Source organism: Pocillopora damicornis, chromosome 5, assembly GCF_964200805.1.
Source record: "Pocillopora damicornis chromosome 5, jaPocDami1.2, whole genome shotgun sequence".
NCBI lineage: Eukaryota > Metazoa > Cnidaria > Anthozoa > Scleractinia > Pocilloporidae > Pocillopora > Pocillopora damicornis.
Window position 1 is genome coordinate 2,022,514 of NC_142674.1, and position 15,724 is coordinate 2,038,237.

Consider the following 15,724-nt stretch of genomic DNA (forward strand, 5'->3'; position numbering starts at 1 on the left):
CCTGAGAAGGGTTCCCTTTTGTCAGGACTTGTTTTGGACTCAGTGTACATGTACTCACTGCCAGGTTTCTTGTGCATATATAATGTATCGTGCGAGATTAGGATACTCAAACCTATAGTAAAATAGGTGATTAAATGTCATCTACAACACAAGGTCACACAAGCTGAAAGGGATGAATTTTTGCCAGAGAGCGTATTTCCATCGATATAGTGTTCCATTTATGTATTGTTTATGGCGGTTATGCTTCAATTAATAACGCTTAACCTATTTTTTGATGTGGGACACCCTCAAAGGTGTACCATATCCTTAAAAATGGTACAGGAAATGTCATCAGAAGTTTCAGAACCCCACTGAGACAGAAACTTCAAGAAAATGAAAAATACTCAACTGAGCCGGCAGGGCAGACGTAATGCTTGGCAAACAAGTGCTCAGTGACCCTCAGTATTTCCTTGGTGAAAATCATAGCTGCCATTTGTTAGTTTTACAGTAGTAGATGGCTGGGGCGAGAAAGAACCAAGGGGGTGAGTGTGGGTTAAAAGGAAGGAGAGGGGAGGGGTTGGTCCATTTAACCCTTTAGCTCCTAAGATCTGACTGTTAACTCTCCCTTCTAACTGCTATACATTTCCTTGCAAATAAGTAACGAGAATTCAGCAATAGATCAAGACAACTTCTACTTGATAAGTTTGAGTATTCTCATAATTTGTTTCCTAGATATTGTATAGATGTTATAGAGAGAAGTTACTTGTTGATCACTCCTAGGAGTTAAAAGGTTAAGAATAAAGATAAGCTCCTCTGGCACTTTTCAATAAAATGTCCCATCCTTGTCACCAGTTGTTGTGTATTAGGGTTCGTTATATACTACTAGAGAGTAACGCACAGACCGAGTGCTTCACGCAACAGCTTTATTAGAATACAGTGAAATTAATGATACACAATATATAAGCACAATCACATGACTGTGATCAAAGGTGTGCTAAGCATTAAAATAAAGATTATGTAATAGTTAAGGTATTTATCCAATAGGAACAAACACCACAAATTAAAAAAAGAACAAAGTAATTGAACTAACTAACCAAAAGAAAAAAAACAGATGCCTGTAAATAACAAAACCGACATGACCAAGAAGACCAAAGAGATCAACAGAGGTGGGAATGGCACGAGTTTGTGGAAATAATTTACACAGATTACAGAAGTCTAAGAAGAAACCAGATCCTAGAGATTGATGGAATAGGTACATTAGATAATATGAACAGACTATGTCAGATTTATGTGAAAACAAGAAAGTCACCAAAGTTAAAAAAAAAGAGATCAAATATCTGTTTCAAATGGCTAGAGATGAGCTAAAATCAATTGTGGATGATTCTTTAGATAAGCTTTGCAATGACAAACTTTCTGACAATTTTTGTAGCTTATGGGACCAATTTCGAGATTTGTGTACATTTCCAGCTTAGCAGCGTCCCTTGGAGAACAATGATGTTGAGTTATAAGATAATTATCCTCCTAAGTCTTATGACTACTCAGTAAATCTTTCTCAAGAATCTCCAGCATAAAGTGTAGAAGATAGCATCAATTCCTGCATTTGACCATCAATTGAGCATTATAAGAAAGATGATGACAGTTTTCAGACTGGTTAATATTCTAGTGTAGGCTTATTGTTACCTTACAGTTTTAGAAAGAAGTCTTTTTGTCGCTATGGTTTGCTTTACGTTTATTTTTTTAATAGTTTTAACTTAACCCTTTACACCCCAATATCAATATGCATATTCTCCATATTGTTCATCATACATTTCTTAAGGTGCTGACAAGGAGAATTTGTTTAACAATCTGGAGCTTCTTTCATTGGTGATCATTTCCTTTTTACTCTTTTGACCTTTATGTGTGATTCAGGGGAGATATTACAAGGAGAAATTAGATGCTAATCACTCTTACGAGAGAAAGGGTTAAATGTATTTCCTCGAAATATTAGTACCCGGGCACTTATTCAAAATTTCAGCTTGAGGAGGGGTAATTACTGGAATTAGGACACTTAATCGAGGGGGGCACTTCTCAAGTTAGCACAGCAATAGGATTAAAATTTAAAGAACAGATAACGTTCATTTAGGAACTCTGTTAGCAAATGGAAATAGGAATTAGGAAGAAACTATTATCCAATACTGATTCCTTTGTAGTTGATGCTTAAAAAGTTGTAAATAAAGTGGCAGCAGAAATAGGTTTTTCTTGTGTTCTTACTATAATTACGAAAGTGGAGATGAGGGTGGGTGGGGGGGGGGCTTATTTGCTTATTAGAGAGGGGCGCTTGTTTTACATTATGGGTAATTATTTTGGGGGGTTGGCACTTTTTATAGCGTGGGAACTTATCTGCCAAGCTTTCAGTAGAGCATGGTCGATGAGTTTAAACTCACAGTAGTTGATTTTTCGCGAAAAATTGACAGTCAAATACAGCACAAATCCAGCTCCCTTGGTATCAATTGTTTTTATGGTAAGTACTAAAACAAGGAACGACCTAAAACCACCTAAAACCACCTAAAACCATCTACAACCAACTCAAAAATTTCAACAACCACCTACAACCACCTCAAAAACAACTACAACCACTCGCAAACTATCTAAAACCATCTAAAACAAGGCATAAATGTCTAAAATAAGGCGAAACGACAACATGTCACGTACACGAAATACGAGAATCGAACGAAACCTCTACCTCCCCCTGAAATCTTACTCTCCCTGGTCCCATGTATAATCAACCATCTCACGAAATGAAATGCGATAGCATGCTAATTATTTTATATTCCCTCAGCAAAAGACTTGAAGAACTTGATGCAGATGGAACACAATGATTGTTACCTCAAGGTTATTCAGCGCGCTTTGCCGGATTGCTACCTTTTTGTAATACTTTTTGGGTCTTGCCATAGTTTGAGAAAGCAATGAAACGATCAAAGTATTCTTTGCAATATGTCTGCGCTCTTCGGCTGGCCTCTTTCACCTTTCACAAATAACATCTACATCGATCTCCCAAACAATCACAAAACAACTGTATACTTTTTCGCTTAAAAATCACTTCCTTCCACGCACCACACAACAATTTTAAGACTTTTACGCCTTTATCAAAGTCACAGATGGAAAAATGACAAGAAAGGTAATCTCAAATACTGGGCAGTCTCTCATATACCGGGTTCTGAAATAACTAATAATTAATGGACTGGTGTAGCAGGATGGTAAAGTGAGTGGGTACAAAGGATCAGTGAACAGAGGGCACGGAGAATTTGTGGTACGGTGGAAAATTAGGAACAGAGGATCAGTGGATCAGTGAACAGTGAGCATAAAGGACCAGAGGAACAGTGGGCACCGCGGACCAGTGGCACAATGGGTGCAGAGGACCAGTGGAACAGTGGGTACAGAGGACCAGTGGAACAGTGGGTACAGAGGACCAGAGGAACAGTGGGTACAGAGAACCAGTTAAACAGTGAATACAGAGGACCAGTGGGCACAAAGGACCTGAGGAACATTGGGTACAGAGGACCAGTGGGTACAGAGGGCCAGAGGAACAATGAGACCAGAGGAGCAGTGGACACAGAGGACCAGTGGGTACAGAGGAGCAGAGGAACAGTATGAACAGAGGAACAGTGGGCACAGAGGACCAGAGGAACAGTGGGTACGGAGGAACTTTTTAACAAATTCCTAGACAAGCACCCACAGAAGGCTCGACTCTGCCAGGAACACCATATTGATCCAGAGGATGATAATATTGATTTGGCTTAGGTGACAGAACACAAGGCTTTTGTCTACTGTAAAACTGCTTTGCCATTCTTTACATGTAGTTTAGGATCTGAGAATTTGGTGGCCAAATCAAACTCAATCCCTTAGTTGATAATTTGTGTGAATTTTGAATGCTTTGGTGTTGTGAGCATTCATATTACTCCCATGAGGAGTGAAAGGGTCAAATCATAAGGTTATGGAATACCTACTAGGAAGATTTTTCTGTGAGAGAGAACATTTATTACCCTATTACCCTCTGCTACCTTAGACAAAAATTTTCACGGAGAACTTATAGGCTCCTGTCGTAACTTTGAATTCTCTCAGGGAAATCCTGGCTACAGATTGCAATGGCACATTCAAACAATAGAGATGAGTGTCATAAAGTTATCTTTTTATAAGCAGTTACCAATGTAACGATTCTAAAGTGTGTCAATTTGAAATATTCATGGAGAAAAGTATGATTATGTATGTAATGTATGTTCTGTAACATATGTATATATAACTTAGTTGTAGGGCAAAATTTTAAAATGATTCGCTACCTTATATGAATAACTTAAATGCAGCCATAGGATTTCAACAATTTTGGGTGTCTTCTGGCACTGTCCCATCTGGAGCCTTCATGTCCTCTGTTCCCACTTTTTCTCTGGTCCTTTGTACCCACTGGTCCTCTGATCCCACTGTTCCTCTGGTCCTCTCTTCCAACTGTTCCTCTGGTCCTCTGTACCCACTGTTCCTCTGTTCCCACTGTTCCCCTGGTCCTCTGCTCCTACTGTTCCTCTGGTCCTCTATTCCCACTGTTCCTCTGATCCTCTATACCCTCTGGTCCTCTGTACCCACTGGTCCTCTGTTCCCACTGTTCCTCTGGTCCTCTGTTCCCACTGTTCCTCTGGTCCTCTGTACCCACTGGTCCTCTGGTCCTCTGTTCCCACTGTTCCTCTGGTCCCCTGTACCCACTGGTCCTTTGGTCCTCTGTACCCACTGGTTCTCTGGTCCCGTTGTTCCTCTGGTCCTCTGTACCCACTGGTCCTCTGTTCCCACTGTTCCTCTGGTCCTCTGTTCCCACTGTTCCTCTGGTCCTCTGTACCCACTGGTCCTCTGGTCCTCTGTACCCACTGGTCCTCTGGTCCTCTGTTCCCACTGTTCCTCTGGTCCCCTGTACCCACTGGTCCTTTGGTCCTCTGTACCTACTTGTTCTCTGGTCCCGTTGTTCCTCTGGTCCTCTGTACCCACTGGTCCTCTGTTCCCACTGTTCCTCTGGTCCTCTGTTCCCACTGTTCCTCTGGTCCTCTGTACCCACTGGTCCTCTGGTCCTCTGGTCCTCTGTTCCCACTGTTCCCACTGTTCCTCTGGTCCCCTGTACCCACTGGTCCTTTGGTCCTCTGTACCCACTGGTTCTCTGGTCCCGTTGTTCCTCTGGTCCTCTGTACCCACTGGTCCTCTGTTCCCACTGTTCCTCTGGTCCTCTGTTCCCACTGTTCCTCTGGTCCTCTGTACCCACTGGTCCTCTGGTCCTCTGGTCCTCTGTACCCACTGGTCCTCTGGTCCTCTGTTCCCACTGTTCCTCTGGTCCCCTGTACCCACTGGTCCTTTGGTCCTCTGTACCTACTTGTTCTCTGGTCCCGTTGTTCCTCTGGTCCTCTGTACCCACTGGTCCTCTGTTCCCACTGTTCCTCTGTTCCTCTGTTCCCACTGTTCCTCTGGTCCTCTGTACCCACTGGTCCTCTGTTCCTCTGTACCCACTGGTCCTCTGGTCCTCTGTTCCCACTGTTCCTCTGGTCCCCTGTACCCACTGGTCCTTTGGTCCTCTGTACCCACTGGTCCTCTGGTCCCGTTGTTGCTCTGGTCCTCTGTACCCACTGGTCCTCTGTACCCACTGGTCCTCTGTTCTCACTGTTCCTTTGGTCCACTGTTCCTCTGGTCCTCTGTACCCACTGGTCCTCTGGTCCTCTGGTCCTCTGTTCCCACTGTTCCTCTGGTTCCCTGTACCCACTGGTCCTTTGGTCCTCTGTACCCACTGGTCCTCTGGTCCCGTCGTTGCTCTGGTCCTCTGTACCCACTGGTCCTCTGTTCTCACTGTTCCTTTGGTCCACTGTTCCTCTGGTCCTCTGTTCCCACTGGTCCTCTGTACCAACTGGTCCTCTCACCCACTAGTCCTCTGTGCCCTCTGATCCTCTGTACCTACTGGTTCTCTAGTCCTCTGTACCCACCGGTCCTCATTGTTCACTGTTCCTCTGCTCCTCATTGTCCACTGTTCCTCTGGTCCTCTGTACCCACTGGTCCTCTGTACCCACTGGTCCTCTGTACCCACTGGTCCTCTGTACCCACTGGTCCTCTGTACCCACTGGTCCTCTATTCCCACTGTTTCTCTGGTCCTCTGTGCCCACTGTTCCACTGCTTCCTCTGTTCCTCTGGTCCTCTGTATTCACTGGTCCACTGTGCCCACTGTTCACTGATCCTCTGTACCCACTCACCTTACCCTTCTGCTACATCTATCAGTTAATTATTAGTTATTTCAGAACCCGGTATATGAGAGACTACCCCAAATACTCGACCACTATTGTTTTCCGACGCACTTTCTCCCGTAGCAATCATTTCGTGACAAACCGACGCAGGCGCATACCAGCGGTTTCTCACATCAAACAAAAAATTTATAGAATATGCGCAAACAGAATGCGCCCCTACTTCAAGCTTGATTTTCGTGAAGAAAAGTCTACTATGGGTCAGACAGTTGCAAAAGAGAACGCAAAGTCAATAACCCTGGCTTACTATTGTATCAATATCTGTCTAACAATAGTCCTCTTTGCTAGTGGAACCATTTACTTGTGGCGCAGAGGCCAAAGAGACCAACAGAGGCGGGAATGGCGCCAGTTGGCGGAAAGAATTTACACTGATTACAGCAAACTGAAGGGTAAAGAAATCCCACAGAAAATTTCAAAGGTAAAGAACACTTTTGAACGTATAAAAATCCACTCAAAAGTAAGTGGCCTAGATGTTTTGCGTTATATGCTTGCCGATAAAAACTACCGCAATTTTGCGAGCGAGTCACCTCAGCTGAAGGCCCTTCGTGAAGACCTCCACATGATCTTCGTGCCGCTAAATATCTGCTCTTCGTTGCTTCTCTTGGGAGAAGTGCCAGTAAATATAGAGGAAGAATTAAGACTTGTGGTGGAAGAGTTGGGAAATTTAGTAGAGCCTTTTTTAACAGGTGAACAACAAAGGGTTGCTTTGAAATGTCTGAAACATTTTGGCAGTAACACATCATCAAATGAAGTGACTGAGCATGCTCAAAGAAGCGTGAAAGAGCTTGATGAGCGAATTAAACCTTTTGCTCCGTACGTAAACAGCTTACAGTTTGGTGGTCCCAATGCTAAGGAGTTCCCTCAGGTGAACCTAACTCAAGCCACTGCTTCGGAGTTCCGAAACGATTTTCCTGACAAGAAAGATTGCGATTATAGCAAGTGCAGAAAATTTTGGCTTAATGAAACAATGATCATGCAAAACAGACACGAGAATCTCAAGTTTCTCATAAAACTACATGAGGATCTAGAATATAAAAAACTTGAGGCACACTGTGCCAGAATCTTTAGACAAAATCTGGAAGAACTGCCACATAAATCGTTCGAGCAGACCAGCGACAGTGATAGCGATAAAGCGATTTTAATGAAATTCCTACATGAATTGCGTCTATATATCCATGTAATTCTGAGTGGAGACCAGTTCATGATGGTTAAAAGACTAGTTGAGGATAACGTGGATAGACTGCGTCAGCTTCATGAGGCGTTCCAGCCGACAAAGATCCAAATTGAATGGTTATGTCAAAGATTCAGTGAAGAACTCTTAAACCTTAAGAGGAAAATAGAGGGGAACCCACCACCTCATCTAACAGACAAGAAGTTTTTCAAACAGCTTAGTGACCTATATGAAGAAAAGTTTCAAAGAATAATCACTGGTGAGGAGGTATAGCACTAACACAACTGAGACCTCTTTATAAAGTTCATGCTTTATCCTTGTTGTTTTTGTATGATAGTGACATTTTAGTACCAAGATGAGTTCAGGCCTTGCTTAATTAGTAAGCCCAAGCAGTTAAGTTATGACTATATCTGAGTTTGAGTTAGCATCAGTTCCATTTAATTAGTGTAATTAGGTATGAGAAAGACTTCAGCAAGTATACAAAGGTTTCTTTGTAGCTTACAGCATCATCTTAATTTGCAATTGAAATATTGATTATGAATCTTATTACATTACTTGAGACACTTCTTTGGCCTAGGACTTGAGAAAATACAGAGCTTAAGTTTCAGAGTCAGTGTTTTCTAAATTTGGCAATTGTAAAATTCCCAATGCCCCTTTTACTTTTTATTTCCTTAATATAAATTGCAATGTATTGCTTGTATTAGGGTTGTTTTAGCAGGAAATAAAATCTTCATTTTTGTTAATTGTTTTCATTTCTATCACCAGGGGAGGAGACAGGCACTCCTCAATATATGGCTGCCCTAACAGTAGGGGTTCTGAGTAGTTTTGTTTGGAATCAGATATGAATTTTAACCATTATCATCTTCAATAGGGTATTGTTTTCACTGGAATCTTGAGATGGTAGACAGGTATTTGTCATTTTGTTTCCCCCCCTCCCATCCCGCCCTCCTCTCCCCTGTTACCTGATGCCCTGTCTAGAGCCAAGTGCGCTAATACTACTGATGACTCACTTTATGAGCCTTATTAGTACCCTCTGCCATCTGATCACCAGAGAAAACATTTTGTGTGAACCAAGAACTTTTACCTTACATGTACATCCTAGAAGAAAGGATTACAAGCAAGTACCCTGTTTGATGTGAATGCAAACCTCAGTTTCCTTGGGCTGAGAAGGGTCCCCTTTTGTGTTTATTCATGACTTATTTTGGACTCAGTGTACATGTACTCACTGCCAGGTTTCTGGTGCATATATATAATGCATAGTACAAGATTAGGATACTCAAACCTATAGTAAAATAGGTGATTGAATGTTGTCTTTATTCTACAACACAAGGTCACACAAGCTGAAATGGATTAATTTTTGCCAGAGAACGTATTTCCGTTTATATAGTGTTCCATTTATATATTGTTTACGGCGGTTATGCTTCAATTAGTAACACTTAACCTATTTTTTCATGTGGGACACCCTCAAAGGTTTACTGTATCCTTACAAATGGTACAGCAAATGTCATCAGAATTTTCAGAACCCCACTGTGACAGAAACTTCAAGAAAATGAAAAATACTCAACCTAGCTGATAGGGCAGACATAATGTTTGGCAAATGAGTGCTCAGTGACCCTCAGTATTTCCTTGGTAAAAATCATAGCTGCCATCTGTTAATTTTACAGTAGTGGATTGCTGGGGAGAGAAGGACCCACGGGGGTGAGCATGGGTTAAAAAGAAGGAGAGGGGAGGGGGTGGTCCATTTAACCCTTTAGCTCCTAATATCTGATTGTTAACTCTCCCTTCTAACTGCCATACATTTCCTTGCAAATAAGTAACAAGAATTTGGTGATAGATCAAGACAACAACTTCTACCTGATAAGTTTGAGTATTCTCATTATTTGTTTCCTAGATATTGTATGGATGTTATAGAGAGAAGTTACTTGTTGATCACTTCTAGGAGTTAAAAGGTTGAGAATAAAGATAAGCTCCTCCAGCACTTTTCAATGAAATGTCCCATCCTCGTTGCCATTTGTTGTGTATTAGGGTTCGTTATATACTACTATAGAGTAACGCACAGACCAATTGCTCTACACAACTGCTTTATTAGAATACAGTGAACTTAATTACACACAATGATATATAAGTGCAATCACGTGACTGTAGTCAAGGGTGTGCTAACCATTAAAATAAAGATTATGTCATAGTTTAGGTATTTTTCCAATAGGAACAAACACCAAAAATTAAAAAAAGAACAAAGCAATTGAACTAACTAACCAAAAGAAAAAAAGACACCTGTAAATAACAAAGCAGATGTGACCAAGAAGACCAAAGAGATCTACAGAGGCGGGAATGGTACAAGTTCGCGGAAAGAATTTACACAGATTACAGCAGTCTGAGACGTAAACAGATCCTAGAGAACAGGTTAAAAGTAAAGAAAACTTTTGAAATATTTCCAATTCATTCTGAAGTAACTGGCCTTGATGTTTTGAGATAATGGCTCGCTGATGATCGCCTCCAAAATGTGTCAAGTAAATCACCCCAGCTGAGGGCCCTTCGTGAGGACCTCATCGTGATCTTCTTTCAGCTAAATTTCTGCTCTTCATTGATCTATTAAGGAGAAGTGCCGAAAAATATAAAGAAAGAATTAAGATACATAGTGGAAGAACCGCTACCAGTTCCTTATTGGGCATAACTAGAGTATCAGCCCCATGAATTCTAATTTTCCTTGACTTAACTCTTTTCACTCTAATATCAGTATGCATATTCTTCCTACTGTTCATCAGATATTTCTTAAGGTGGTTATGGAGAATTTGTTTAATGATCTTGCGCTTCTTTCATTGGTGATCATTTCCTTTATTCCTGTGACCTTAATGTGTGATTCAGGGGAGACATTGTAAGGAGAAGTTAGATGTTAGTCATTCTCTGGAGTGAAAGGATTACAATAATGTATTCCCTCGAAATATTAGTACTAAGGTTCTTATTTGAAATTTCAGCTTGAGGAGGGGTGCTTATTGGCAGTAGGATACTTGATTGAGGGGGGGTGCTTCTCAAGTTACCACAGCAACAGGATAAAAATCGAAAGAACAGGTAACGCACATGAAGGAACTCTGTTAGCACATGGAGATAGAAATCACAGGAATGAGGAAGAAATTATTATCCTGTACTAATTCCTCTGTAGTTTACACTTGAAAAGTTGTAAATAAAGTGGTAGTAGAAACAGGTTTTCCCTGTGTTCCTATTATTTGCAAAAGTGAGGGAGGAGAGTGGGGGGGGGGGGGGAAGGGCGCTTATTTAAGAGGGGAGCTTGTTTGACATTATGACCCAGTAAGTGGGTACTTATTTGGGGGGGGGGGAGGGTTGTGCTTTTTACAACGTGGGCGCTTATTTGCCAAGCTTTTAGTAGAGCTTGGTCAACGAGTATTAGCTCACAGTCTTTGTTTTTTTCAAGAAAAACTGACAATCGAATCCGGCACTTAGGTTGGGCATGTGAGCACAATTTGAACCCCTCCCCCCCGGGGGATTTAAACAGCCACTCTTAAAAAGTTGAAATGCCTACGGGTTGCCCCGGGGGGATGTTGAATCTTCAAATTGACCGACGCATAAAATATTGACAGTCGAGGTGTGACACAGTCATGAACGTGCATACGGACTTTGGGCCATATCAATTGACAACGAGATTTTCTCGGCTTATGAGTTACCATCAGTGTAAGTGTGCAGGAATAGCCACTTACGACTTCAAGAAGATCAGTTTGCCCAGGAGCCCATTAAAAATTGAACGTTTGCAGGTTTCAAATCATCAGATGCGTTGCCCACTCCCGAGGGACACTGTGAATTAACTTCTGTTCGAGCTCCAACAAAAACAAATAAAAGGAAATCTTCCTTGGAAGCTTACAAGAGAGACGTTCGACTGTGCACATCCGAAGAACACCATTTAGCTGATAAGTCAGCCTCTTCTCGAATTTTGATAAAGGGTCAGTTAGTTGTGGAGATTAAACTCGTCTCACGCTTAGTTTAGCTTTCACACAATTTCTAGTCTCTGGTTACGAGAAGAAGTTCCAATAAGTGCGGATCCACGATCATGGCCTCGAAATCCAATCATGCGTTCCCATACCAACACGTTTTCTCCTCCATGGTCGGTTGGTATTCTAGAAGGCCACGAATACTTTTCAACACTCTGCAGAAAAAGATCTTGAACGGTCTCTTTTCTGTTGTTTGTAGAACACTTCAAAAAACGTATTAAACGGGAATAGCCATCTATACAACCATGTATAACGAAACACCACCTAATCAAACTGTGATAGCCGTCAATATGCCATAAATTGTTAGGGCCTGGCACTGAATAAGCTCTTCTAGAAACTACTGTTGCCCATCTCAAACAGCAGTTGATCGGATCAACTCGCGAAATACTGGCTCGAATTCGTTCTCTTTGAACATTAATACCCATACTTCTCAAGTGGACACGAACCATTGAATACCCCACAAACTCTCCTTGTATGTTCATGAAAGCTCGCACAATATCATCAAGATCTGTATTTCCTATAATTGAAAAGCCAGTTTCCTCGCTGATACCAAGCTCTCGAACCCGTCGTCACAGGGTCCAACGCGACACGAGAAGAAGTTCTGCGATGTCTTTCCAGTTGTATCCCAAAGCTCTGAAGTGTAGCAAAGTCTCTTCATCGATCTCGTACTTTGGTCTCCCTGGTTCTCCGTTTACTGCAAGTTCCAGTGAACTTACCAGATATACTGCTAAGTGAGTACAGTTTGGAGTATTCCTTAGCACCAGTTCTGTCAATTTTCGGCACCAACTGTGGAATAAAATCCTTAAATTTCCAGCAACCTCAGTCAACTCCCCTTTGCACTCGTTTACAACCGGTAACAAGTTTTCGACAAATTTCGCCGCTGATTCTAAGCAATTGATCACCCTCTCTATAAATGGTCGGGAAATACTGTTTTCTCCCTCTTCACAAACGTTTAACAAGCTTATAACATCCTCAAAGCAATTGAATAATGATTCTTCCTCCAGTGTTCTGGCTGCCATTTTGATTTTTGGCGCAAATCGAATGATTGGGTTCCAGTCCATAATCTTCGTATTGATAGGAAGGGAATGGGTTTTATGTTTGGGGCGGGGAATTTTGTTGAATGACGATATTTTGAATGTCCGGGTACTTTCAAACACTTTGTCATAAAAGAAGGTATGTCATTAAATAACTATGCATGATAGAAGTTGAATAATTATTGTTGTTGAGTAAAAAGTTTGGACTAAAGTTGAACAATTAATTTTGTTGAGTAAAATAAATATAGCTTTCGAAGTTGAATAAACATTGTTGTTGAATGAAAATAATTTAATTGAATATGAAAAGAGAATGCATATTGTTGAACATAAATATAAAATGTTGAACATAACTGTAAACTGTTGAATAAAAATATATTTTGTTGAGCATAAATATAAGTTGTTGAATATAAATATGCAAGTTGTTGAATTTTGCAACATTTGGCTAACCATACTCGACGGTCAGCATTAGATTCCATCCACCAAAACCACCTCGGTCGAGAGGGACTGAGATGGAATATTTAATGACTTGCAAAACATAACCGAAGATTCTCGGAAATCCGCCGGTGATGTAGCCGAACATCCGAAGCTGTAATCCCATGATTCTTGAGGAACAAACAGAAACAGCATGGGGGGAATTTTAAAGCGTGAACCTTTGCTTGACGGTAGACATGCGGATAATTTAGGATACGTTAATTCTGTTGATGAGGCGCATAAACTTATTGCGGAATTTGAAACAGGATTGACGACGAAGTTTTCTCGCTTTAAAGCTGACAAAGGTTTCAGGAACACTGGTACATATCTGTATTGATATAGCTCTTTGGCATTATAAAGCTTTGCTTTCATGTCCAAATTGAGCACTCTATGAAGGAGGAGTCATGTCTCGCTATTGTGCATTCTCAGTAGTTTATCTAGTTCAAGTCCTCCGGCATGGCTTGGATAATACCACAATTGTGGAATCATTCGGGTTAGCTTAATGCTTTCGCCTCCTTCCTCGGACAGAAGTCACAAAATACTCTGGGAAGATGCATGAGATATTTAAGGAGCAAAAATTCGTTCTTTACTGGTGTGCCTTTCCTAATTTTGGGAAGGAAAGTGTTCAATTTCCAGCACGGCATAGATAGAACAGCTGGAGAGAAAAGGAAATGAAAAGATGCAGAAGAAGTACTGTACATAATATTTTCTTTTTATCTGCAACCTTTGTGTTACTGTCACCTATGGCTTGCTAATTCCAAAGGTCAAACACACACATGAATGGGTCATATGACATTGATCTCAGAATACTTTTATGACAAACGTGATAACAGTTCAATCTTAGCTAAATTGAAGATGATTTAGAAGTTAACAATTATAAGAACTTTTCACTAACATATGCTGCTGACAAAGGAGAAAATATATGCAATTCTGCATTTTTTTGCTTTCTATCAAGCAATCATATGTTGGCTTCTTATCACACTATGACACTTCCGTTTTGTCACATTCCAAAAATACTTTGAGAAATATACTATCACTCATCTTACACTGTTATATTTGCCTATTACAGAAGGCTGCAAACAAAGATTTTGTTTTCAAGAAAATAAGATTTCTTGTTCAAGACACAAGGAAGTTTGACTGCAAAGCACTGATAAAAATGCGAAAATTTTTATTTTTTCCAGAGAACAGGGTAGTTCTACCCATGTATAAACAGAACAAATCTGGTTTAATAAATCAGATATGTAGCATGATTCCTTTTCTTCCATCCCCACTCAAAACAAGCAAACACACCTATTTATTGCTGACCTACACTTAAGCAGCTGAGAAATAAATGGGTTCGATTCCCGTTCAGGCCTGAATTTTTTTCAGGCCTTATTTCTCAGCTGCTTAAGTTGAGTATATACTGCGATGATCTTCATTTGCTTAAAATGTATTTTCCGCAGTACAAATATATGACTTTCATGTATTCTTATCACACCTTCTCCATCTACGGGTATATAACGAACTCACAATTGATCAGCTCCCAGTTGGCTTGATAGCTCAGTTGGTTAGAGCGCTGCACCGGTATCGCAGAGGTCATGGGTTCGATTCCCGTTCAGGCCTGAATTTTTTTCAGGCCTTATTTCTCAGCTGCTTAAGTTGAGTATATACTGCGATGATCTTCATTTGCTTAAAATGTATTTTCCGCAGTACAAATATATGACTTTCATGTATTCTTATCACAAGTCATGAGTTGTCCATCATTCCATCTCAGTCCCTCTCGACCGAGGTGGTTTTGGTGGGTGGAATCTAATGCTGACCGATCTGGTCGCGACACCGAAATAATGATTATAGTTACTTCTTAATTGGCCCTGAAATAATGAATAGCATTATTTCATGGCATGTGTGAGACCTTCGGGCTCGAAGCTTGGGAACTAGTTTACAGGGAAAGATAAAATGGCGGCGTACGGCGGCGAAGGAGATCTCAGTAGTTTAATATTTTTATCTTTCCCTGTATACTAGTTCCCAAGCTTCGAGCCCGAAGGTCTCACACATGCCATGAAATAATGCTATTCATTATTTCAGGGCCAATTAAGAAGTAACGATAATCATTATTTCGGTATCGTGATCATGTTGGATAACCGAGAGGTTCTTGGAAATAAATGTTGGGCACTGGGGCGACCCTAAAAGTTGGAACGGTGGAATGGTAGAAAGGTGGAATGGTGGAATGGTGGAATGGTGGAATGGTGGAGCGGTGGAATGGTGGAGCGGTGGAGCGGCGGAGCGGTGGAGCGGCGGAGCGGTGGAGCGGCGGAGCGGCGGAGCGGGGGAATGGCGGAATGGCGGAATGGTGGAATGGCGGAATGGCGGAATGGCGGAATGGTGGAATGGTGGAATGGTGGAATGGCGGAATGGCGGAATGGCGGAATGGCGGAATGGAGGAATGGCGGAATGGCGGAATGGCGGAATGGTGGAATGGCGGAATGGTGGAATGGTGGAATGGTGGAATGGTGGAATGGTGGAATGGCGGAATGGCGGAATAGCGGAATGACGGAAAATGACCCCAAGTCCTAAAACACGGAATGGCGGAAAATGACCCCAAGTCCTAAAACACGGAATGGCGGAAAATGACCCCAAATCCTAAAACACGGAACGGATGTCAGGGCGAGTAGCACAAATTTTGTACAAAGACACCCAGCGCTTGGCTCATTTATCCCCACGACGATAACGTGCATGACTGAAATTAAGTGTTATTAATTTTTTTTCTTTTACTGAGTGGTATAAATAATAATG

At 41.4% G+C, this 15,724-nt stretch overlaps 2 protein-coding genes and 1 pseudogene across 2 annotated transcripts; 1 reads left to right on the forward strand and 2 right to left on the reverse strand.

The window, feature by feature from the left end:
• Positions 1-4,277: 4,277 nt before the first annotated feature.
• LOC149044696 (uncharacterized) lies at positions 4,278-5,998 on the reverse strand. Its single transcript, XM_089207858.1, has 3 exons — positions 5,939-5,998; positions 5,117-5,887; positions 4,278-5,074 (listed from the first exon to the last, which is right to left on the reverse strand). Exons 1-3 carry the CDS (start codon positions 5,996-5,998, stop codon positions 4,523-4,525), a joined length of 1,383 nt encoding a protein of 460 aa, XP_089063984.1. The 3' UTR covers positions 4,278-4,522.
• Positions 5,999-6,455: 457 nt separating this feature from the next.
• On the forward strand, positions 6,456-8,189 carry LOC113686516 (uncharacterized). The gene has a single exon (XM_027204146.2). It carries the CDS (start codon positions 6,472-6,474, stop codon positions 7,717-7,719), a length of 1,248 nt encoding a protein of 415 aa, XP_027059947.2. The 5' UTR covers positions 6,456-6,471; the 3' UTR covers positions 7,720-8,189.
• A 3,257-nt stretch (positions 8,190-11,446) lies between these two features.
• LOC149044697 (uncharacterized) lies at positions 11,447-12,571 on the reverse strand (annotated as a pseudogene).
• Positions 12,572-15,724: the final 3,153 nt, after the last annotated feature.